At 42.1% G+C, this 24,406-nt stretch overlaps 2 protein-coding genes across 2 annotated transcripts in view; both read right to left on the bottom strand.

Moving 5' to 3' along the window:
- Positions 1–5,493, bottom strand: part of LOC139022513 (zinc finger and SCAN domain-containing protein 31-like) — an 18,236-nt gene extending 12,743 nt beyond the window's left edge. The window contains exon 1 of the mRNA XM_070441040.1: positions 4,570–5,493. Within this exon, the coding sequence (XP_070297141.1) occupies positions 4,570–5,227 (658 nt within the window). The 5' untranslated portion in view covers positions 5,228–5,493. The remainder of the gene's footprint in view (positions 1–4,569) is intronic.
- A 6,865-nt stretch (positions 5,494–12,358) lies between these two features.
- On the bottom strand, positions 12,359–24,400 carry LOC112075725 (zinc finger protein 79-like). The gene is made up of 2 exons (XM_070441041.1): positions 24,184–24,400; positions 12,359–13,174 (listed from the first exon to the last, which is right to left on the bottom strand). The coding sequence occupies exons 1-2, from the start codon at positions 24,359–24,361 to the stop codon at positions 12,411–12,413; spliced, it is 942 nt and encodes a 313-aa protein (XP_070297142.1). The 5' UTR covers positions 24,362–24,400; the 3' UTR covers positions 12,359–12,410.
- Positions 24,401–24,406: the final 6 nt, after the last annotated feature.

The following is a 24,406-nucleotide window of genomic DNA, read 5'->3' as shown; positions in this document are numbered from 1 at the left end:
CACTTGAACTCACATCACTGCTTCATGACCCACTGAAGAACTCACATCACTGCTCTCATAACCACTTGAACTCACATCACTGCTTCATGACCCACTTGAGACTCACATCACTGCTTTCATGACCCACTTGAGAACTCACATCACTGCTTCATGACCTAGTTAAGCTTCTTAGGCGTTCCGTTGACCATAATCCTTCAACGTGCCTTGCGTCTTCGTACAACCGCTGCGGAGTAATCATTGAAGAATGAGACCCTTGGACCTTGGCGTTGAATATCGTCAGAACCGATGCATATAGCCGCGTCCATGATGCGCTGCTTGTCGGTGAAGTGTGGAACTTTCTAACCACTGGTCGTGGGCGCTGGTTGGGACCGGGGTATCGATGTTTCAGAGCGATGGGCTCTATCCAGCTTCACACGTCCAGCCTTATATCCATTGTAGGTAGCCAGGAATCCATTCCTCAAAAGAATTTAACCGAATGTGTCCCTTCAGTATTTTCCGGGAGTCCCACCACACGGATATTGGCATCTGTGTCCTCAGTTACCAAGAAGTCATCAATGTGCGCGGGCCATTTTGCGCACCTGTTTCTCAAGTGCCTTTATCTTAGTGTCCATTGATGTAGTTGAAGTTTCCACAAGTAGCAACTCTTCCGCCTCGTCAACACGCTTGACAACTTCCTGTAGTTCGGCTGAATGGCTGCTATTGCTTCCAGACCGTTCCTATCACGATATCGATCACTTTAGTAATGTTATCAGTCATCTTTTGAATTACCAGGTCCATTGTGCCTGGATCCGCAATGGTATTAGCTTCAGCTAACGTTAGTTAGCCCCTCCTGCCACATCTACAGGGGTGGTGGTATAGCTTGCTAACGTTAGCAAAGCTAATACCACCAACCCTGTAATGCAAGAGGAGCTAACTAATGTTAGCGAAGCAATACCACCACCCCTGTAGATGTGCAGGAGGACTAACTAACGTTAGCGAAGCTAATACCACCACCCCACCCTGATCTGGAACCAGATCAGAGATTGAGTTTAAACTGAGTTTAAATGAAAGACAGATGAAAGTGAGAAGAGAGTGGAAGACAGAGAGGGGGAAGAAAGACAGCAGTGCAATATACTTAGACTTGAGTATTTCAACGACCTCTCTCTCTCCAACTTGTTAGGCAATCACATCTACCTACCAGGGAAAGGATCGGCCAGCCACACAGGAGGGTGATTTTTACTAAGGAGGAGGAGTAGGCCGTGCTGACCGAGATGCATGCTGGTAATTTCGGAGTGAAGCGCATGAATGCCAAAATCAACCTACGCTTCCTTCTGACGGGGAATTACCAAAGGAGAGTGGACAGCTGAGCAAGTGAAAATAACCTTTTGTTTTATCGATCACATTCTATATATCTGAAATATTATGATTTCAATGCATGTCATATCAGAGAGCACAAATGTTTCAATTGTCACTTTTTTTTGCTTAAAAAGGTCAGTACCCTGTCTAGCCTGCCAGAAGTTTGAGAGGGGGAAGCTGTGGTGCCGGAGTTGAAGCTCATCAAAGTGTTTCACCACGGCACATGATCGGTAAGTGTACACAATTCAAATGTTGCTTCTGATAAGTTTTTTGTAATGGTTCTTATTTGACCACAGCAGAGTTTCAATATATAGAAGTGTGTTGTGTGTGTGTGTGTGTGTGTGTGTGTGTGTGTGTGTGTGTGTTGTTGTGTGTGTGTGTGTGTGTGTGTGGTGTGTTGTTGTGTGTGTGATTACAGAAGAGTATGTGCTGAACTCTAATTCCTTCTGTAACCCATTAAAAAGCTGCTTGGAACCAAAATAGATGTGTTTTGTATGAACCCATCGAGGCGAGACTGGCGAGGCCACCTCCAGGAGATGGTGGACATCTTCAACACCCACGGGTCTCCTGAGGTCATCTTGAGTGAACCGAGGTCTATGAATGCGTGGATGTTATAGGATATATTCTGTCACAATGGTTGGTTTATTCATAACATTTTTTTTTTAAATCATGGTACAAATCAGACCATATTTCAATATCTTACATTGTCAATAGATATATCCTTTCCTACCCCTCTTCCAGGACTTGGTGAATGGACCACCAGACCCTGAGACTGCCATGGGCAAGTCCCTTGGTACCAGGAAGGGTGAGAGAAACAACCGAAGGTAATTCTCTCTGAACACAACAGCAGCTTCCAGGCCGATGTAACGACGGGAGCCGCAGCTGTTGACTGAGGTAAACATGCAATTGTATCACACACTCATTACATTATACTGTAGTCTTTTCCATGTGTGATTATATATGAGCTATGCTTTATCCTGGGACCTACAATAGATACCATATATGAGCTATGCTTTATCCTGGGACCTACAATAGATACATATATGAGCTATGCTTTATCCTGGGACCTACAATAGATACATATATGAGCTATGCGAGATCAAWTTTYTTTCTATCATAWTAGAGGACTAGTGAAATGATATTACTTCAGTGTAGATAAGGGAAGAGCAGGTTAAAATAAAAACATGACAGCCAGACAAGCCCGTGTATGAATGAAATGGATTTGCATATGAATGGAGTGGAAATTAGCTGACTTCCTGGTCTGTAAGGTAAGTCACTTTAATGTGTCAACCGGAGTACACGGTTTCTTTGCTATTTACAAAACGGAGCAACGTTTAAGACATGGATTTCATGTTGAAATGTTAACAACGTACCAAAAAATTGTTTGAATTAATGTTTTCATTTTATTAGCTAAACTAAACTTGTTTAAATCAGCAAAATTGTAGCGGAAATCAGCCTTGTTTGCATAGCGATGATGAAAATAACGTAATTTAGGCTGTAATGATCTCCAAAATTCTAATCTTTAGGTCATCACACCATTGATATAGCAACGGACGCTAATAGTTTATCGAATCCCACTGTGACGTAGAGGGGGACATTATTTGGCATGACAGGCCCTTTATTACTGCTGATGGTTCTAGAACTCACCATTGGGCCCTTAGGTTTATTACGGCTGATGGTTCTAGAACTCACCATTGTGTTTCGTGTTAAAAAGTGGGCTGGGCCTCTTTGTATGTCAGGAGAGTGCAGCATTTTCTTGTGTTTATCTACAAAGCACTCATGTAGAAACGTCCTACCCTTCATGTGGAACAACTTCCAGAGCTCTCTGAAATGAGATGTTCTTATCCACAGAGGGCCGGTGTGGTGGTTCTTATCCACAGAGGGCCGGTGGTTCTTATCCACAGAGGGCCGGTGGTTCTTATCCACATGAGGGCCGGTGTGGTGGTTCTTATCCACAGAGGGCCGGTGGTTCTTATCCACAGAGGGCGGTGGTTCTTATCCACAGAGGGCCGGTGGTTCTTATCCACAGAGGGCCGGTGGTCCTTATCCACAGAGGGCCGGTGGTCCTTATCCACAGAGGGCCGGTGGTCTTTATCCACAGAGGGCCGGTGGTTCTTATCCACAGAGGGCCGTGGTTCTTATCCACAGAGGGCCGGTGTGGTGGTTCTTATCCACAAGAGGGCCGGTGTGGTGGTTCTTATCCACAGAGGGCCGGTGGTTCTTATGCCACAGAGGGCCGGTGGTCCTTATCCACAGAGGGCCGGTGGTCCTTATCCACAGAGGGCCGGTGGTTCTTATCCACAGAGGGCCGGTACGGTTGCAGATTTTTGTTCTAACCAATCAGTATCAACTAATCAAGTCTTGATTGAAGTCTATGATTGGTTTATAAGTTGAATCGCGTGTGTACTGGTTGGCAAGAACAAAAGCCTGGTCTCAAATTGATCTCTGCGGATATGATTGGACACCCCTTGTTATGAGTGCTACTTCCATGATGAATAGTAATAAATAAATTATTTCAATAACTTCAGGGGTGGTGATTATCATTCAAGATCACAAACCAAAATGTCTGTTTTTAACAATTGGGAATTATTTAAAATGTATTATTTAATGGGTACATTCTGTACCTATTAAGCCCAGTCTGGACATTTCACATATTTTATTTATAAAACTAAACATGAATGATTCATCTTAAATTTTAGCTCCACTTTCTTTTAGGAACATTAGGGCTGTATACGTTAGAAATGTCTACATTTAGATTTGTGTGGGCCTAATGTACACTTAACCTATATTTTGGGTTCTGAGGGGGTGTGGTGTATGGCCAATATACCACGGCTATGGGCTGTTCTTAAGCACGACGCAACGCGGAGTGCCTGGATACAGCCCTTAGCCATGGTGTATGGCCATGTACCACAAACCCCCGAGGTGCCTTGTTGCCATTATAAACTGGTTACTAACGTAATTAGAGCAGTAAAATGTATGTTTTGTCATACCCGTGGTATACCACGGCTTTCAGCAAATCAGCATTCAGGGCTCCAACCACCCAGTTTATAATCCCCAAGAAAGAATGGCTAGGCCTATATATCACTAATTTAAAAGTTTWAAAAAAGGACCAATCGCAGAATCCTTCAGTAAAGAACAACATTCATGTGTAGAACGTCAATAGAATGCCCCTTAAAAAACAACACAGTTTAACAACTGCAGAGTTCGTGCCCCTGTTTTTAAGACAATACTCACTGGTGTTAATCTGATCTTCTGTCTCCTCCTCCTCCTCCTCCTCCTCCTCCTCCTCCTCCTCTCCTTCTTCCTCCTCATCATCCTCTTTCACTCCTAAAACGTCTTCCTCCTCCTCTTTTATTGAGATAGCCTCCTCTTCCTCCTTCACTCCAAAAGGTTCTTTCTCTTCTTTCACTGTAACATCCTCCTCCTCTTCTTTCAATGTGATATCTTCCTCTTCCTCCTTTTTGATTCGGCAAGCTTCTAACTCCTCTTCTTCCACTGTGACAGCCTCTATCCCCTCTTCCTCTTTCATTCCAAAGGGTTCTTTCTCTTCTTTCACTGTAACATCCTTCTCCTCTTCTTTCAATGTGATATCTTCCTCTTCCTCATTTTTGATTCTGAAAGCTTCTACCTCATCCTCTTCCACTATGACAGCCTCTATCCCCTCTTCTGGTCCAAAATGTTCTTTCTCTTCTTTCACTGTAACGTTCTCTTCTTCTTTCACTGTAACACCCTCCTCGTCTTCCTCCTTTTTAATTATGAAAGGTTCTTTCTCTCCTTTCATTGTAACACCCTCATCTTCTTCTTTCACGACAATGTTCAGCCCCAGAGCTTCGGTCTCCGTGCAACAGACCACCTCTTCTTTAGCACGGGGGGAGTAATTTAATGAGCTCATGGTCGGGGATATTAGCTAGCTAGTTAGCATTAGCGACTATCTTAGTGCTAGGCTCAGTATCAATCTTAACAGGTTTGCAAATGTATTAAGCAAATTGGGTTAAACTTAACCAGTAGATAAGGTAAACAGACGTGTGTTTAAAACACTAAGATTAGCTTATGTTCACAAAAATGGCCTAAAACCGTCAATGTTTCGGTTTAATGTTGGCTAGCAAGCTACTGAGGTGGTTGAAAGAATAGCTTTGTTGACCGCTGTGAGGCAGGCAAGAAAACCTAAGTACGTCCGGGTCACAGATTTTTGGATTCCTTTAGGATAAGAGTCCCATCCTGTTTACTTTGAAAATTAATAATTTGGGCGAAAATTATGTAAAATGTGCACAATTGTGGATATATTTTGTACTATCTGTCATTAAAAGACTAATCAGTGTTGAGTTCGAGACCGACTCAAGACCAAGGCCGGAGGGGGGGCGAGACAGAGTCAAGACCGAGACTGGGAGGGGGGCGAGTGATCCGAGACCGAGTCGAGACCAGAAAAATGTGAGTCCAATTCAGGACCATGATTGTAATTTTGTAAAATCGCCACCATAATAAAGAGTTCAAAATGTCCAGTGTTTCTGTGTTCATATTTCAGAAGAACGTGAATTCTTTCGATGTTCAGAATGTTGAAAAAAAAGGCAAATAGAGCCGCTCTACAAATTATTACTAACCGAAACACAGTGGCGAACAATGAGGGACTTTTCCGCTTTCAGAGAAAGGCTAAGGATTTATAAAATACAATTAAAAATAATAATTATATTATTATTTTCAATGATGTTCTGATTCTTCCGTTTTTTGTTAGAAAGGAAATGGTTAACACTGAAGAGAAAAAATATCCAATCAGGATTTTTCTTTGGTGGTCTCTGGGGAGATAAATCTAGCTAGCTAAGTCAGCCATTGGCTAGGCCTGTGGATCCCAAACTTTTTATAGTCCCGTACCCTTTCAAACATTCCACCTCCAGCTGCGTACCCCCTCCAGCACCAGGGTCAGCGCACTATCAAATGTTGTATTTTACCATCATTGTAAGCCACTCTATGATACATTTATTAAACATAAGAGTGAGTGTGAGTTTTTATTTCAACCCGGCTCGTGGGAAGTGACAAAGAGCAGGACCAGGGCACAAATAATAATATAATAATAATCAATAATTTAGCTCTTTATTTAACCATCTTACATATAAAACCTTATTTGTTCATCTAAAATAGTGAATAACTCACCACAGGTTAATTAGAAGGGTGTGCTTGAAAGGACGCACATAACTCTGCAATGTTGGGTTGTATTGGAGAGAGTCTCAGTCTTAAATCATTTAAAATCAAATGTTATTAGTCACATGCYCCAAATACAAATAGGTGTAGACCTCACAGTGAAATTCTTACTTACGAGCCCCTAACCGACAATTCAGTTTAAAAAAAAATATTGATAAGAATAAGAGATAAATTAACAAGTAATTAAAAAGTAGCAGTAAAATAACAATAGTGAGACCATATACAGGGGGTGCCGGTACAGAGTCAGTGTGCGGTGGCACCGGTTAGTTGAGGTAGTATGTACATGTAGGTAGAGTTATTAAAGTGACTATGCATAGATGACAACAGAGAGTAGCAACGGTGTAAAGAGGGGGAGGGGGGGGGCGCAATGCAAATAGTCTGGGTAGCCATTTGACTAGATATTCAGGAGTCTTATGGCTTGGGGGTAGAAGCTGTTTAGAAGCCTCTTGGACCTAGACTTGGCACTCCGGTACCGCTTGCCGTGCCGTAGCAGAGAGAACAGTCTATGACTAGGGTGGCTGGAGTCTTTGACCATTTTTAGGGCCTTTCTCTGACATCGCCTGGTATAGAGGTCCTGGATGGCAGGAAGCTTGGCCCCAGCATGTACTGGGCCGTTCACACTACCCTCTGTAGTGCCTTGCAGCTGTAGAACTTTTTGAGAATCTGAGGACCCATGCCAAATATTTTCAGTCTCCTGAGGGGGAATAGGTTTTGTCGTGCCCTCTTCACGACTGTCTTGGTGTGCTTGGACCATGTTAGTTTGTTGGTGATGTGGACACCAAGGAACTTGAAGCTCTCAACCTGCTCCACTGCAGCCCCGTCGATGAGAATGGGGGCGTGCTCTGTCCTCTTTTTCCTGTAGTCCACAATCATCTCCTTTGTCTTGATCACTTTGAGGGAGAGGTTGTTGTCCTGGCACCACATGGCCAGGTCTCTGACCCCCTCCCTATAGGCTGTCTCGTCGTTGTCGGTGATCAGGCCTACCACTGTTGTGTCATCGGCAAATTGAATGATGGTGTTGGAGTCGTGCCTGGCCGTGCAGTCATGAGTGAACAGGGAGTACAGGAGGGGACTGAGCACGCACCCCTGAGGGGCTTCTGTGTTGAGGATCAGCGTAGCGGATGTGTTGTTACCTACCCTTACCACCTGGGGGCGGCCCGTCAGGAAGTCCAGGATCCAGTTGCAGAGGGAGGTGTTTAGTCCCAGGGTCCTTAGCTTATTGATGAGCTTTGATGGCACTATGGTGTGGAACGCTAAGCTGTAGTCGTCAAATCAAATCAAATCAAATGTATTTATATAGCCCTTCGTACATCAGCTGATATCTCAAAGTGCTGTACAGAAACCCAGCCTAAAAAACCCAAACAGCAAGCAATGCAGGTGTAGAAGCACGGTGGCTAGGAAAAACTCCCCAGAAAGGCCAAAACCTAGGAAGAAACCTAGAGAGGAACCAGGCTATGAGGGGTGGCCAGTCCTCTTCTGGCTGTGCCGGGTGGAGATTATAACAGAACATGGCCAAGATGTTCAAATGTTCATAAATGACCAGCATGGTCAAATAATAATAATCACAGTAGTTGTCGAGAGTGCAGCAAGTCAGCACCTCAGGAGTAAATGTCAGTTGGCTTTTCATAGCCGATCATTCAGAGTATCTCTACCGCTCCTGCTGTCTCTAGAGAGTTGAAAACAGCAGGTCTGGGACAGGTAGCATGTCCAGTGAACAGGTCAGGGTTCCATAGCCGCAGGCAGAACAGTTGAAACTGGAGCAGCAGCACGGCCAGGTGGACTGGGACAGCAAGTAGTCAATGAATAGCATTTTCACATAGGTGTTCCTTTAGTCCAGGTGGGAAAGGGCATGTGTGGAGTGCAATAGAGATTGCATCATCTGTGGATTTTTTAATACATTTTTATTTCACCTTTATTTAACCAGGTAGGCCAGTTGAGAACAAGTTCTCATTTACAACTGCGACCTGGAGATAAGCAAAGCAGTGCAACAAAAAAACAACAACACAGAGTTACACATAAACAAACGTACAGTGAATAACACAACAGAAAAATCTATATACAGTGTGTGCAAATGGAGTAAGGAGGTAAGGCAATAAATAGGCCATAGTAGCAAAGTAATTACAATTTAACAAATTAACACTGGAGTGATAGATGTGCAGATGATGATGTGCAAGTAGAGATACTGGTGTGCAAAAGAGCAAAATAAGTAAATAAAAACATATGGGGATAAGGTAGGTACATTGGATGGGCTATTTACAGATGGGGTGTGTACAGCTGCACGATCGGTGAGCTGCTCAGATAGCTGATGCTTAAAGTTAGTGAGGGAGATATAAGTCTCCAACTTCAGCGATTTTTGCAATTCGTTTCAGTCATTGGCAGCAGAGAACTGGAAGAAAGGTGGCCAAGTAGGTGTTGGCTTGGGGATGACCAGTGAGATATACCTGCTGGAGCGCGTGCTACGGGTGGGTGTTGCTATGGTGACCAGTGAGATATACCTGCTGGAGCGCGTGCTACGGGTGGGTGTTGTTATGGTGACCAGTGAAATGAGATAAGGCAGAGCTTTACCTAGCAAAGACTTAGAGATGACCTGGAGCCAGTGGGTCTGGCGACGAATATGTAGCGAGGGCCAGCCGACGAGAGCATACAGGTCGCAATGGTGGGTGGTATATGGGGCTTTGGTGACAAAACGGATGGCACTGTGATAGACTGCATCCAGTTTGCTGACTAGAGTGTTGGAGGCTATTTTGTAAATGACAATCGCCGAAGTCGAGGATCGGTAGGCTAGTCAGTTTTACCAGGGTATGTTTGGCAGCAGATTGAGTAAGGAGGCTTTGTTGCGAAATAGATTTAATTTTGGATTGGAGATGCTTAATATGAGGAAGGAGAGTTTACAGTCTAACCAGACACCTAGGTATTTGTAGTTGTCCACATATTCTAAGTCACAACTGTCCAGAGTAGTGATGCTAGTCCGGCGGGCGGGTGCGGGGAGTGATCGGTTGAAGGGTATGCATTTAGTTTTACTTGTATTTAAGAGCAGTTGGASACCACGGAAGGAGAGTTGTATGGCATTGAAACTAATGTACCACTATCAGAGGGGTGTATTATGACATCAGATAGAACTACTCAGACATCCCAAATATCACTTGATTATCAGAGGGGTGTATTATGACATCAGATAGAACTACTCAGACATTACTAGCGTTTAAGAGCAGTTGGAAGCCACGGAAGGAGTGTCCAAAGAAGGGATCTGTTGCGGCCGTATGTAATAGTAGTTAGTTGTAGTCTGTAATAGTTTGCCCTGCCACATCCGACGAGCATCAGAGCCAGTGTAGTACGATTCGATCTTAATCCTGTATTGACGCTTTGCCTGTTTGATGGTTCGTCGGAGGGCATAGCGGGATTTCTTATAAGCTTCCAGGTTAGAGTCCCGCTCCTTGAAAGCGGCAGCTCTAGCCTTTAGCTCAGTGCGGATGCTGCCTGTAATCCATGGCTTCTGGTTGGGGTATGTACGTACGGTCACTGTGGGGACGACGTCATCGATGCACTTATTGATGAAGCCAATGACTGGTGGTGTACTCCTCAATGCCATCAGATGATTCCCGGAACATATTCCAGTCTGTGCTAGCAAAACAGTCCTGTAGTTTAGCATCTGCTTCATCTGACCACTTTCTTATTGATCTAGTCACTGGTGCTTCCTGCTTTAATTTTTGCTTGTAAGCAGGAATCAGSAGGATAGAATTATGGTCAGATTTGCCAAATGGAGGGCGAGGGAAAGCTTTGTATGCGTCTCTGTGTGTGGAGTAWAGGTAGTCCAGAGTTCTTTTTCCCTCTAGTTGCACATTTAACATGCTGATAGAAATTTGGTAAAACGGATGTAAGTTTCCCTGCACACACAGTCTGTGCCTGTATTTAGTTTTCATGCTAGTGAGGGCCGAGAAACACTCTCACATAGTGGTTGCAAAGGGCATCAGTGTCTTAACTGCCAAGGCAGGATACTCAGGATACCCTAATCCAGTGGCCTATGCAGGGGTGTAGTGGTGATTTAACACCATGCTGTGTGACTGCTGTCTTCCCTTCAGGGGTGTAGTTGTGCCTGAAGAAGTGTGTCCTGTGTGAAGGGAAGGGACCACGTGGGAACAATCCTATGTTTTCCTACAGATTTACTATACAATTTCCCCCCCCCCAAAATAAATTGAAATTGACCAAAGTATTTGGTCTCCACAGAACCTTTGTTTTTGATTCAGAACTTTATATATTCATTTAAATCAGAAAATAAACAGATATTTTGACAAAATTATTGACACTGTAGATTTAATATTTGGTAGCACAGCCTAACTGCAATCAAGCGCTTCCTTTCACCATCAATGAGCTTCCTGTACCTCTGTACTGGCAGTTTGGCTCCTCCTCTTCCTGCACCTCTGTACTGGCAGTTTGGTCCCATCCCCTTCCTGTACCTCTGTACTGGCAGTTTGGCTCACTCCTCTCCCTGCACCTCTGTACTGGCAGTTTGGCCCACTCCTCTTCCGCACCTCTTTATCTGTTGTTTGGCCCACTCCTCTTCCTGCACCTCGTGACTGCAATTTGCCCACTTCCTCTTCCTGCACCTCTGTATGCAGTTTGGCCACTCCTCTCCCTGCACCTCGTCTGGTGGTTGGCCCACTCCTCTTCCTGTACCTCTGTACTGGCAGTTTGGCCCCTCCTCTCTCCTGCACCTCTGTACTGGCAGTTTGGCCCACTCCTCTTGTGCAAACTGCTCCAGTCTCTCCAGATTTTAAGTGCGCCTTCTACCAACTGCTGTTTTCAATCTCTCCACAAGTTTCAATGGGATTTACATCTGGACTACTGCTGGCCACTTCAGAACAGTCCCAGCGTTTGTCTTGAACCCTTCCAGAATGGCCTTCCTGAAGAGCTCAGTGAGTTTCAACGTGACACCGTCATACGATGACACCTTTCCAACAAGTGAGTTCGTCAAATTTCTGCCCTGCTAGAGCTGCCCTGGTCAACTGTAAGTGCTTTATTGTGAAGTGAAAAGTCAAGGAGCAAAAACGGCTCAGCTAAGAAAGTGGTAGGACACACAAGCTCACAGACGGGACCGCAGAGTGCTGAATCTCGTAGTCCTTAAAAATCCTCTGTCCTCGGTTGCAACACTCACTACCGAGTTCCAAACTGCCTCTGGAAGCAACCATCAGCACGATAACTATTCGTCGGAGCTTCATGAAATTGATTTCATGGCGCGAGCAGTTGTCGTGGAAATTCTAATCAAGTTCGAGAGCATTTATTTCTTAATTAATTAATTTCTTCAAACGTTCCATCTTTATTTGATATCGATTAACTATTTCAATAATGGAGCTGGTCAACGACCCACCCTGAGGCAAAGTTTATCACTACGACAAAGGTAACTGTGAAACCAAGTCTAGTTTAATGTACATAATAAAACTATTACATCACAGCTGAAGAGGAGCTCAGATAACATATCAAGGACCTGTGTCTCTGTCCACTCCGATCCACAGCGACTGATGGACAAGACTCTGTCCAGGACTCTATATTTAATGTTCCAACTCCATCCACAGCGACTGATGGACAAGACTCTGTCCAGGACTCTATATTTAATGTTCCACTCCATCCACAGCTACTGATGGACAAGACTCTGTCCAGGACTCTATATTTAATGTTCCACTCCATCCACAGCTATTGATGGAGAAGACTCTGTCCAGGACTCTATATTTTAAGTTCCACTCCATCCACAGAGAACGTATACATAAAAACGGAGGTACTCTGTATTCAATTCAAGTATTGAAATTGTAAAAAAAAAAAAAAAAACATACAAAGATATTTTTATTAGGTTTTTATTGAAGTTGTCATTAACAAAAACACATTCTCACTCAAGAACATAAAGAACATAGCTTCTTCTTTATCTCGTGTTTTTTCAGGCCCCCTGATTGGGTAAAACTCTTTCCACAATGGGAGCATTTGAAAGGCTTCTCTCCAGTGTGCATTCTCTTATGTCTTTTCAGTTTTGCTGATTGGGAAAAACTCTTTCCACAATGGGAGCATTGGTAGGGCATTTCTCCTGTGTGCATTCTCTCATGTCTTTTCAGGCTCACTAGATGGGTAAAACTCTTTCCACAATGTGAGCATTGGAAAGGCTTTTCTCCTGTGTGTGTCCTCTCATGCTCCTTCATGTTTGCAGACGACCTAAAACTCCTTTGACAATGGGAACAGTGATAAGGCTTCTCTCCAGAGTGTACTCTCTCATGCCTTTTCAGGGACCTTAACTGGGTAAAACTCTTGCCACACTGAGAACATTGGTAAGGCTTTTCTCCTGTGTGTGTTCTCTCATGTCTTTTCAGGTTAACTAACACAGTAAAACTCTTTTCACATTGGGAACATTGGTAAGGCTTTTCTCCAGTGTGTATTCTCTCATGCCTTTTCAGGTTAGTTAACACGGTAAAACTCTTTCCACACTGGGAACATTGGAACGGCTTTTCTCCTGTGTGTGTCCTCTCATGCTCTTTTAGATTCCGTAACTTAGTAAAACTCTTTCCACACTGGGAGCAGTGGTGTCGTCTCGCTGGTTTGGACGTCTCTGGGTCTGGTTCCCCTAAAGGACTCTTCCTGCTGTCAGAGTGAGTGTCTGGTCTTGCTCCTGCTAAAGACAAAAAATAGTATTTCATTAACTACTAATCAGAGACCAGAATGAAACCAGCACATGATAAAACGGTCTACCTATGAGGTTTAATCCAGAAATGTATCCTCATTTAAAGAAAAACTTGGTGGCTGCTATAATAATAATAATAATAATGTAGAACTTCGAATCTAATCTGCTTTCATGGAATGTCATGTTCATAGGCTGAACAGAGCTCTAATAGATAATGTCATGGTTACAGGCTGAGCAGAGCTCTATAATAATAGATAATGTCATGTTTTTAGGCTGAACAGAGCTCTATAATAATAGATAATGTCATGTTTACAGGCTGAACAGAGCTCTATAATAATAGATAATGTCATGTTTATAGGCTGAACAGAGCTCTATAATAATAGATAATGTCATGTTTATAGGCTGAACAGAGCTCTATAATAATAGATAATGTCATGTTTACAGGCTGAACAGAGCTCTATAATAATAGATAATGTCATGTTTTTAGGCTGAACAGAGCTCTATAATAATAGATAATGTACTGTTTACAGGCTGAGCAGAGCTCTATAATAATAGATAATGTCATGTTTTATGGCTGAGCAGAGCTCTATAAAAATAGATAATGTAATGGTTACAGGCTGAGCAGAGCTCTATAATAATAGATAATGTCATGTTTTAAGGCTGAGCACTATAATAATAGATAATGTCATGTTTTGGGCTGAGCAGAGCTATATAATAGTAGATAATGTCATGTTTATAGACTGAGCAGAGCTCTATAATAATAGATAATGTCATGTTTATAGGCTGAGCAGAGCTCTATAATAGATAATGTCATGTTTTAGGCTGAGCAGAGCTCTATAATAATAGAAAATGTCAAGGTTACAGGCTGAACAGAGCTCTATAGATATAGAGTAGATGTCAATGTTTTTAGGCTGAGCAGAGAGGCTCTATAATAATATAAAATGTCAAGGTTACAGGCTGAAAGAGCTCTATAAATAGATAATGTCATGTTTTTTAGGAGCTGAGCAGAGCTCTATAATAATAAGATATGTATGTTTATAGGCTGAGCAGAGCTCTATAATAAGATATTGTCATGTTCATAGGCTGATCAGAGCTCTATAATAATAGATAATGTCATGTTTATAGGCTGAGCAGAGCTCTATAATAATAGATAATGTCATGTTTATAGGCTGAGAGCAGAGCTCTATAATAATAGATAATGTCATGTTTGGCTGAGCAGAGCTCTATAATAATAGAAATGCCATGTTTTATAGGCTGAGCAGAGCTCTATAATAATGATAAATGTCATGTTTTTAGGCTTAAAAGAAGCTCTTAAATAGATAATGTCATGTTTTTAGGCTGAGCAGAGCTCTGTAATAATAGAAAATGTCAGGGTTAACAGGCTGAACAGAGCTCTATATAAATAAGAAATGTCATGTTTTAGGCTGAGCAGAGCTCTATAATAATATAAAATGTCAAGGTTACAGCGTGACAGAGCTCTATAATATAGATAATGTCATGTTTTTAGGCTGAGCAGAGCTCTATAATAATAGATAATGTCATGTCTTTAGGCTGAGCAAGGCTCTATAATAATAGATAATGTCATGTTTTTAGCTGAGCAGAGCTCTATAATAATAGATAATGTCATGTTTAGGCTGAGCAGAGCTCTATAATAATAGATAAATGGTCTTACAGTGCGCAGAGCTCTATAATAATAGATAATGTCATGTTATAGGCTGAGCAGAGCTCTATAATAATAGATAATGTCATGTTTTTAGGCTTACAGAGCTCTATAATAATAGATAATGTCATGTTCATAGGCTGAGCAGAGCTCTATAATAATAGATAATGTCATGATTATAGGCTGAAGCAGAGCTATAATAATAGATAATGTCATGTTTATAGGCTGAGCAGGGCTCTATAATAATAATAGAATGTCATGTTTATAGGCTGAGCAGAGCTCTATATAATATAGATAATGTCATGTTTATAGGCTGAGCAGAGCTCTATAATAATAGATAATGTCATGTTTGGCTGAGCAGAGCTTCTATAATAGATAATGCATGTTTATAGGCTGAGCAGAGCTCTATAATAATAGATCAATGTCATGTTTATAGGCTGAGCAGAGCTCTATAATAATAGATAATGTCATGTTTTACAGGCTGAGCAGAGCTCTATAATAATAGATAATCATGTCTTTGGCTGAGCAGAGCTCTATAATAATAGATGATGAGGACTACAGTATTTTGATCAATGTCATAGGCTGCATTGTTAACGGTCCTCTGTTTGATGGTGTTCCCTATCTGACAGTGTAGCTGTAACATTTCCACAGTACAGAAAACACATTCAAGTATATAACTTCAGTAAAACAATACTTTAACAGCTGCATAGTCTTTACTTCTGTTTTTGAGACGGTACTCAACTGGTGTTAATTTATATTCCGATCTCCTCTTCTTCTTCCTCCTCCTCCTCCTCCTCCCATGTGACAGTAATCTCCCCTCCTCCTTCACTCCAAAGACGGCATCCTCTTTTCACTTTGAAAATATCTTCTTCTTTCACTGGTGACAGTCAATTCCTCCTCTTTCACTCTGAAATATCTTCTTCTTTCACTGTGACAGTCAATTCCTCCTCTTTCACTCTGAAAATATCTTCTTCTTTCACTGTGACAGTCAATTCCTCCTCTTTCACTCCCAAAGCGGCACCGTCTTGTTTCTCTTCCTCCACAGTAACATCCACCTCCTTCTTTTACTATGAAAGCTTCTTCCTCTTGTTTAACTGTAACAGCCTCCTCTTCCTCCTCCTCTTTCACGGGGGCTTCTTTCTTCCGTCCAGCAGCTCTCCTCTTCTTTAGCAGGTGGGGAGTAGCTTTGGTGAGCTCATGGTCGAGGATGTTAGCGAGGTAACGTTAGCTAGCTATTATTCATTAGCTTCTAGGCTACTGCAATTTAACACCCGTCTAGATGGCTAACAAAAACATAAATATAGAAATTAAGGGTAACTAGATACGACATAAATGTGTTTTAAACTAACTGAAACGTCTAAAACGCTTTAATGTATCGCTTTTATGCAGGCTGCCGAGGTGGTTGAATCAGTAGCCATGTTTGTTGAAGAAGCGTCCGTCCACTAGATTATACGTCACATTAGCGACATCTCATTAAAGGCGGATATCACCATCCGCTAACTGGAGTTGGTTACGCAGTTGATGAAATGTTTATTTGAATTGTATTCATTAAATAATATTTAAAATAAAGACATACAAAGGAAACTGTGTTGAATGATTAGTTCAGAATTTTCACGAGTGATAATTTAAAATATACTTTAAGGCAATTTCTTATAGATTCATTTTTTTTATAACTCAGATAAAAATAGCAAAGTCATCACATTTTCATACACCTTTAGCTTGATGACCACAATTAAGCAATTGAAACAACTTAAATTCAAAAGTTCTCAAGGTAATATATATATAACACACACCACATATATATATATATATATATATATATAATCCAATTCATTTTGCAAATCACACATATATCATATCAAATTCATTTGCAAAATCAAATTCAAGAGATTTGAATGTTAGAATCAACAAAATGCAAATTCTATTCAGCTGTTTTTTCATTTTAACATTTTTGAAAATAACATTGACAACATTGAAGGGTTTATACTCAAAGTATTGGCTAAAGGTTGCTTCCTAAATTCTAAGACACTTCATGGAACGCCAAATACAGGTTTAGTTCCATACACTTTTCCATTGATAAGATGAGAGGCTGTTGTTGCTCCTAATTAGTGTTGCGGTGTCAATCTTACCCACAACCCTCAATGCTATTCTTCGATAGAGAATAGATAGAGGACTCTAGTGGCCAAAAGAGTCGTTTTTAGACATGGGCTATTCCCATAGAGATAGATAGAGGACTCTAGTGGCCAAAAGTCTGTTTTAGCATGGGCTATTCTCATAGAGATAGATAGAGGACTCTAGTGGCCAAAATGTCTGTTTTAGCATGAGCTATTCTTGTAGTCTGTTTTAACATGGGCAGCGCCATTGTCATTGAGGACTTTCACCATTTTGAAGTAGTCAACTGGATGGGACTTCCTATTGGTTAAGGAAGGATCACATGATTCCATCCAGGTCATCAAGAGGGATCAGCCAATGAATTATACTTACTTACTGCCAGTGTACCTGTTCAAACCCTCTAGGGGGCAGTATGTACCCTTTCAGTTTGTTTACCAACTCATAGAAGACGTGGAAGACCAACTAATTCAAAATGGAGATGGACTCAATGGCTCTGCCCATATGCTCTCACAGACGCCTTTATGAGACAGATACAATGATGCCCTGTCTATCTATACGGTACAAAAATATAAATGCAATATGCAACAATTTCAACTATTTTACTTAGTTACAGTTCAGATAAGGAACTCAGTCAGTTGAAATACATTTATTAGGGCCTAATCTATGGGCAGGGGTGCAGCCATGGGTGGGCAGGGGAAGGCATAGGCCCACCCACTGTGGTGCCAGGCCCAGCCAATCAGAATTAGTTTTCCCCCACAAAAGTGCTTTATTACAGACAGAAATACTCCTCAGTTTCATCAGCTGTCCAGGTGGCCGGTCTCAGACAATCCCGCAGGTGACGAAGTTGGATGTGGAGGTCCTGGGCTGGCACATGGTCTGCGGTTGTTTGGCCAGTTGGACGTACTGACAAATTCTCTAAAACAACATTGGAGGCGGCTTATGGTAGAGAAATGAACATTAAATTCTCTGGCAACAGCTCTGGTGGACATTCCTGCAGTCCGCATGCCAATTGCACGCTCCCTCAAAACTTGAGACATCTGTGGCATTGTGTTGTGTTGCAAAACTGCACATGTTAGAGTGGCCCTGTATTGTCCCCAGCACAAGGTGCACCTGTGTAATGATCATGCTGTTTAATCAGCTTCTTGATATGACACACTTGTCAGGTGGATGGATTATCTTGGCAAAGAAAAAATGCTCACTAACAAGGATATAAACAAAATTTGTGCACAAAATGTGAGAGAAATAAGCTTTTTGTGCGTATGGAACATTCTGGGATCTTTTATTTCTGCTCATGAAACATGGGACCAACACTTTACATGTTGCATTTATATTCTGGTTCAGTACAAGTCTACAGCTATTATAAATGTAAACCAGGTGCCCATCGGTGTTACCATAAAAGCATTTCCATACAGTTTCCATACGCATCTCTAAATAATTCTATATATTTTTTTCTCTCATCATAAATCAACCAAATAAATGTTCTATACATTTCCATGACAAGTTCTTTTTCACATGGGGAATGTGTGAAACTCACTTTTCAGCCTGAAGTGTCCCCACTAGCGTGGAAGAATTGATAGCTTTACTGTAGTAAGACGCTTTGGGAGAGCGATCATGAGATCATGTGTTCTGTGTTATTAAGGTCAGAGTTTATACTTGTATCACAGTCAAAACAAAATACACTTTTTTTAATGTTAATCTTAAACGTTTGCACAACAAAGAGATGTTGCAGAGGTCCTGGATTACTCAAATCAAATCGTATTTGTCACATGCGCCGAATACAACAGGTGTAAACCTTACAGTGAAGTGCTTACTTACAAGCCCAAGGGACCAACCAGACTGCTAATTAACCAATAATCTGATAAATCATATTTTACCAAAGGACACACAGAGTGACAGAGTATTTCGGATATCGAATGTAACAAATGAATGATTGTGTAGTGATGCCTTTCACTATGTTCTGTGTAATGAATTTCAGATACTCCCCAGCAATGATAAATATGAGGTTATTACCATGTTAAATATTGTACCTATGGAACCCCAAGGAAATTACATGAACATTGAAATAGGTTTTATGACTGCACAAAGAAGGTACAGAAAGTTTATGGATATAATTATTTATGAACAGAATCTTACTCAATGGCTGCGTTTACACAGAATTCTAAATTAAAAAAAATCCACTAATTTTGATTATTTTGACCACTTAGATCAGCTCTGAAAAAAAGATCTGATGTGATTGGTCATAAGACCAATTAGCGGAAAATAGATCAGGGCCTTTGTAAAATGCAACCAACCACACCTTCTTTCACACTTGGACTGAAGTGGGAATTGACTGAATCAGAGGTCAAGTACACTGACAGTTACCGCCTCCTCTGGAAGAACTATAAAATACTTTTGACTGACATTCATTTGTCTTTCAGAAAACTGTCTACGTCCCAACGGGAACAAGGTCCACGAGCGTTCTTCTATTATCAGTCAGCAAATCAAATCAAATCAAATAATTTATATAGCCTTTCGTACATCAGCTGATATCTCAAAGTGCTGTACAGAAACCCAGCCTAAAACCCCAAACAGCAAGCAATGCAGGTGTAGAAGCACGGTGGCTAGGGAAAAAAGCAGGCGGTTTTAGGCTGGCGGCAGGCGGCAAATGTGATGAACAGCGTCTAGCATGAACAAAGACATAAATTCTCAGGTCAAAAACATAAGTCGGAACACAGCCTCGCTATTCTCTCATGTGATTTCAGGTCCTCTGACTGGGAAAATGTCTTTCCACAATGAGAGCAGTGGTAGGTCTTCTCCTGTGTCTTTGTGTGTTTTAATTCATGCTCTTTCAGGGTACCTAACTGGGTAAATCTCTTTTCACATTGGGAGCATTGGTAGGGCTTTTCTCCTGTGTGTATTCTCTCATGCGTTTTTAGGGCCCCTAACTGGTTAAAACTCTTTCCGCACTGGGAGCATTGGTAGGGCTTCTCACCAGTGTGTGTTCTCTTATGTTCTTTCAGGTGCCCTAGCTGGGTAAATCTCTTTCCACAGTCTGAGCAGTGGTAAGGCTTCACTCCAGAGTGTATTCTCTCATGTATTTTCCGATCCCATAACCGGGTAAAACTCTTTCCACACTGGGAGCAGTGGTGTGGTCTTGCTGGTTTGGGCGTCTCTGGATCTGGTTCCCCCGAAGGACTCTTCCTGCTATCAGAGTGAGAGTCTGGTCTCTCTTCTGCCAAAGACAAACAGAGTATTTGGGTAAACAGAGACATGAATAAAACCTCCCCCCTTGGCGTTTTTCCTATTTTGTTGCATTACAACCTGTAATTTAAATGGATATTTATTTGGATTTTATGTAATGGACATACACAAAATAGTTCAAATTGGTGAAGTGAAATGAAAAAAAAAAAATATTTCAAAAAATTATAAAAATAATCTAAAACGGAAAAGTGTTGCGTGCATATATATTCACCCCCTTTGCTATGAAGCCACTAAATAAGATTTGGTGCAACCAACTACCTTTAGAAGTCACATAATTAGTTAGATAAAGTTCACCTGTGTGCAATCTAAGTGTCACATGATCTCAGTATATATATATATACCTGTTCTGAAAAGCCCCAGAGTCTACAGCAAGGGGCACCACCAAGCAAGCGGCACCATGAAGACCAAGGAGCTCTCCAAACAGGTCAGGGACAAAGTTGTGGAGAAGTACAGATCACGGTTGGGTTATAAAAAAATATCAGAAACTTTTAACATCCCACGGAGCACCATTAAATCCATTATTAAAAATGGAATGAATATGGCACCAGAACAAACCTGCCAAGAGAGGGCCGCCCACCAAAACTCACAGACCAGGCAAGGAGGGAATTAATCAGGAGAGGCAACAAAGAGACCAAAGATAACCCTGAAGGAGCTGTAAAGCCTCACAGCGGAGATTGGAATATCTGTCCATAGGACCACTTTAAGTCATACACTCCACAGAGCTGGGCTTTACGGAAGAGTGGGCAGAAAAAAGACATTGCTTAAAGAAAAAAATAAGCAAGCATGTTTGGTGTTCGCCTAAAGGCATGTGGGAGACGCCTCAAACATATGGAAGAAAGTATTCTGGTCAGATGAGACAAAAATTTTGCTTTTTGGCCATCAAGGAAACACTATGTCTGGCGCAAACCCAACACCTCTCATCACCCCGAGAACACCATCCGCACAGTGAAGCATGGGGGGAAGTGGAATTTTGATTTTGGGGGGTGGAATAGTTATGCACGCTCAAGTTTTTAGCTTTTTTGTCTTATTTCTTGTTTGTTTCACAAGAAAAAATATTTTGCATCTTCAAAGTGGTAGGCATGTTGTGTAAATCAAATTATACAAACCCCCCAAAAATCTATTTTAATTCCAGGTTGTAAGGCAACAAAATTAGAAAAATGCCAAGGGGGGTGAATACTTTCACAAACCACTGTACCAAGAGAGAGAGAGCAGACAGAGAGAGAGGGAGGGGTTGTCCAGACTTTTAACAGAGTGAAAAGGAGAGAGAAAGGCAGACAGAGAGAAAGGGAGAGAGAGGGAGAGGCAGACAGAGATAAAGGGAGAGAGAGGGAGGGGTTGTCCAGACTCAGACTGTTTTAACAGAGATAAAGGGAGAGAGAGAGAAGAAGCAGAAGAGAGAAAGGGAGGGTTGTTCAGACTGTTTTAACAGAGAAAAAGGAGAGAGGAGGGGTTGTCTTGATTCAGACTGCTTAACAGAGAGAAAGGAGAGAGGGGAGGGGCAGACAGAGAGAAAGGGAAGGAGAGGCAGAGAGAGAAAGGGAGAGAAGGAGGGGCAGACAGAGAGAAAGGGAGGGAGAGGCAGAGAGAGAAAGGGAGAGAGAGGGAGGGGTTGTCTAGATTCAGACTGTTTTAACAGAGAGGAGGAGGAGAAGAGAGGGAGAGAGAGAGGCAGACAGAGAGAAAGGGAGGGAGAGGCAGAGAGAGAAAGGGAGAGAGAGAGGGGGAGGGGCAGACAGCGAGAAAGGGAGAGGGGAGAGGAGAGGGAGAGGGAGAGAGAGGAGAGAGGTTGTCTAGACTAAGACTGTTTTAACAGAGAGAAAGGGAGGGAGAGGTTGTCCAGACTCCGTCTGTTTTAACAGAGAGAAAGGGGGAGAGGGTCCAGACTCCGTCTGTTAACAGAGAGAAAGGAGAGAGGGGGAGGGGCAGACAGCGAGAAAGGGAGAGAGAGAGGTTGTCTAGACTAAGACTGTTTTAACACTCTTGTTTTGACCACCAGACAACAGAAAGACTAAGAAAACAGCTATGAGCTGAACATAACAGTCAGTGGAAGGGAGGACAGTAACAGGAGCACTATGAGCTGAACATAACAGTCAGTGGGAAGAGAGGACAGTAACAGGAGACACTATGAGCTGAACATAACAGTCAGTGGAAGAGAGGACAGTAACAGGAGACACTATGAGCTGAACATAACAGTCAGTGGAGAGAGGACAGTAACAGGAGACACTATGAGCTGAACATAACAGTCAGTGGAGAGAGGACAGTAACAGGAGACACTATGAGCTGAACATAACAGTCAGTGGAAGGAGGACAGTAACAGGAGACACTATGAGCTGAACATAACAGTCAGTGGAAGAGAGGACAGTAACAGGAGACACTATGACTGAACATAACAGTATGTCAGTGAAGAGAGACAGGAACAGGAGACACTATGAGCTGAACATAAACAGTCAGTGGAAGAGAGGACAGTAACAGGAGACACTATGAGCTGAACATAACAGTCAGTGGAAGAGGAGGACAGTAACAGGAGACACTATGAGCTGAACATAACAGTATGTCAGTGGAAACGAGGACAGTAACAGGAGACACTATGAGCTGAACATAACAGTCAGTGGAAGAAGAACAGTAACAGGAGACACTATGAGCTGAACATAACAGTCAGTGGAAGAGAGGACAGTAACAGGAGACACATGAGCTGACAACATAACAGTCAGTGGAAGGAGGACAGAACAGAGGACACTATGAGCTGAACATAACAGTCAGTGAAGAAGAGACAGTAACAGGAGACACTATGAGCTGAACATAACAGTATGTCAGTGGAGAGAGGACAGTAACAGGGAGACACTATGAGCTGAACAATAACAGTCAGTAGAAGAGAGGACAGTAACAGGAGACACTATGAGCTGAACATAACAGTCAGTGAAAGAGAGGACAGTACAGGAGACACTATGAGCTGAACATACAGTCAGTGGAAGAGAGGACAGTACAAGGAGACACTATGAGCTGAACATAACAGTTATGTCAGTGGATAGAGGACAGTAACAGGAGACACTATGAGCTGAACATAACAGTCAGTGGAAGAGAGGACAGTAACAGGAGACACTATGAGCTGAACATAACAGAAAAATATATCCTAAATGCAAGAATTTCGAAACACCCGCAAACATTTTTTGCTAAACACAAAATTTGATCCATTGTTAACATTCCATTACACATAAGAGTCATTTGATCATGACTCAGTTCCATTACATTACACATAAGAGTCATTGGACTCTTAGTGTCGTATGCAACTGTGTTAAAACAGTGTACACCAGTGGAGGCTGCTGATGGGAGGACGGCTCATAGTAATGGCTGGAATGGAGTCAAATGGAACGGCATCAAACACATCAAAGACCTGGTTTCCATGTGGTTGATACCGCTCAATTGACTGCATTCCAGCCATCGTCCTCCCATCAGCAGCCTCCACTGCTGTACAGTCATTTTGAATTTGTTAAATAATTTTTTATGTGATATGAAAGAAGAGAGATTCAGGTTTCCAGAACCGTACTGCAAGTGGAATCGATTTACAACTGGAATCGATTTACAACTGGAATCGATTTACAACTGGAATCGATTCACAACTGGAATCGATTCACAACTGGAATCGATTCACAACTGGAATCGATTTACAACTGGAATCGATTTACAACTGGAATCTATATAAATACGGGAGTACTTGGCTGCCAATTCCCCCTTCAAACAGAACATGTTAGGTCCTTGGTCTAAGGAGTAACGTTAGACTCCTATAGTCCAATACCAGGCTACGAGGGAAGCATTTGATCCGTTGTTAACCTTTTGTTGGTGCACCCCCAGTCTTTATAGCTTCAACAATTCCTACAGTACTGAACAACATATTCAAGTGTAGAACTTCAGTAGAATGCCCCTTTAAAACCACACATTAGTTCAACAACTGCATAGTTTGTGCCCCTGATTTTAAGACAGTACTCACTGGTGTTAATCAGATCTTCAGTCTCCCCCTCCTCTTCATCATCATCATCTTCCCCCTCATCTTTCACTCTCAAAGCTTCTTCCTCCTCTTTCACACCAAAAATGTTCTCTTCTTCCTTCACTAAAACATCCTCTTTCACCCTGAAACCTTCTTCCTCCTCTTTCACTGTGACAGTCATGTCCTTCTCCTCCTCTTTCACCCTGAAACCTTCTTCCTCCTCTTT

This window comes from Salvelinus sp. IW2-2015, unplaced genomic scaffold, assembly GCF_002910315.2.
Source record: "Salvelinus sp. IW2-2015 unplaced genomic scaffold, ASM291031v2 Un_scaffold3359, whole genome shotgun sequence".
Lineage (NCBI taxonomy): Eukaryota > Metazoa > Chordata > Actinopteri > Salmoniformes > Salmonidae > Salvelinus > Salvelinus sp. IW2-2015.
Note: the sequence above shows the minus strand (reverse complement) of the source record. Positions and strands in the feature narration are given on the sequence as shown.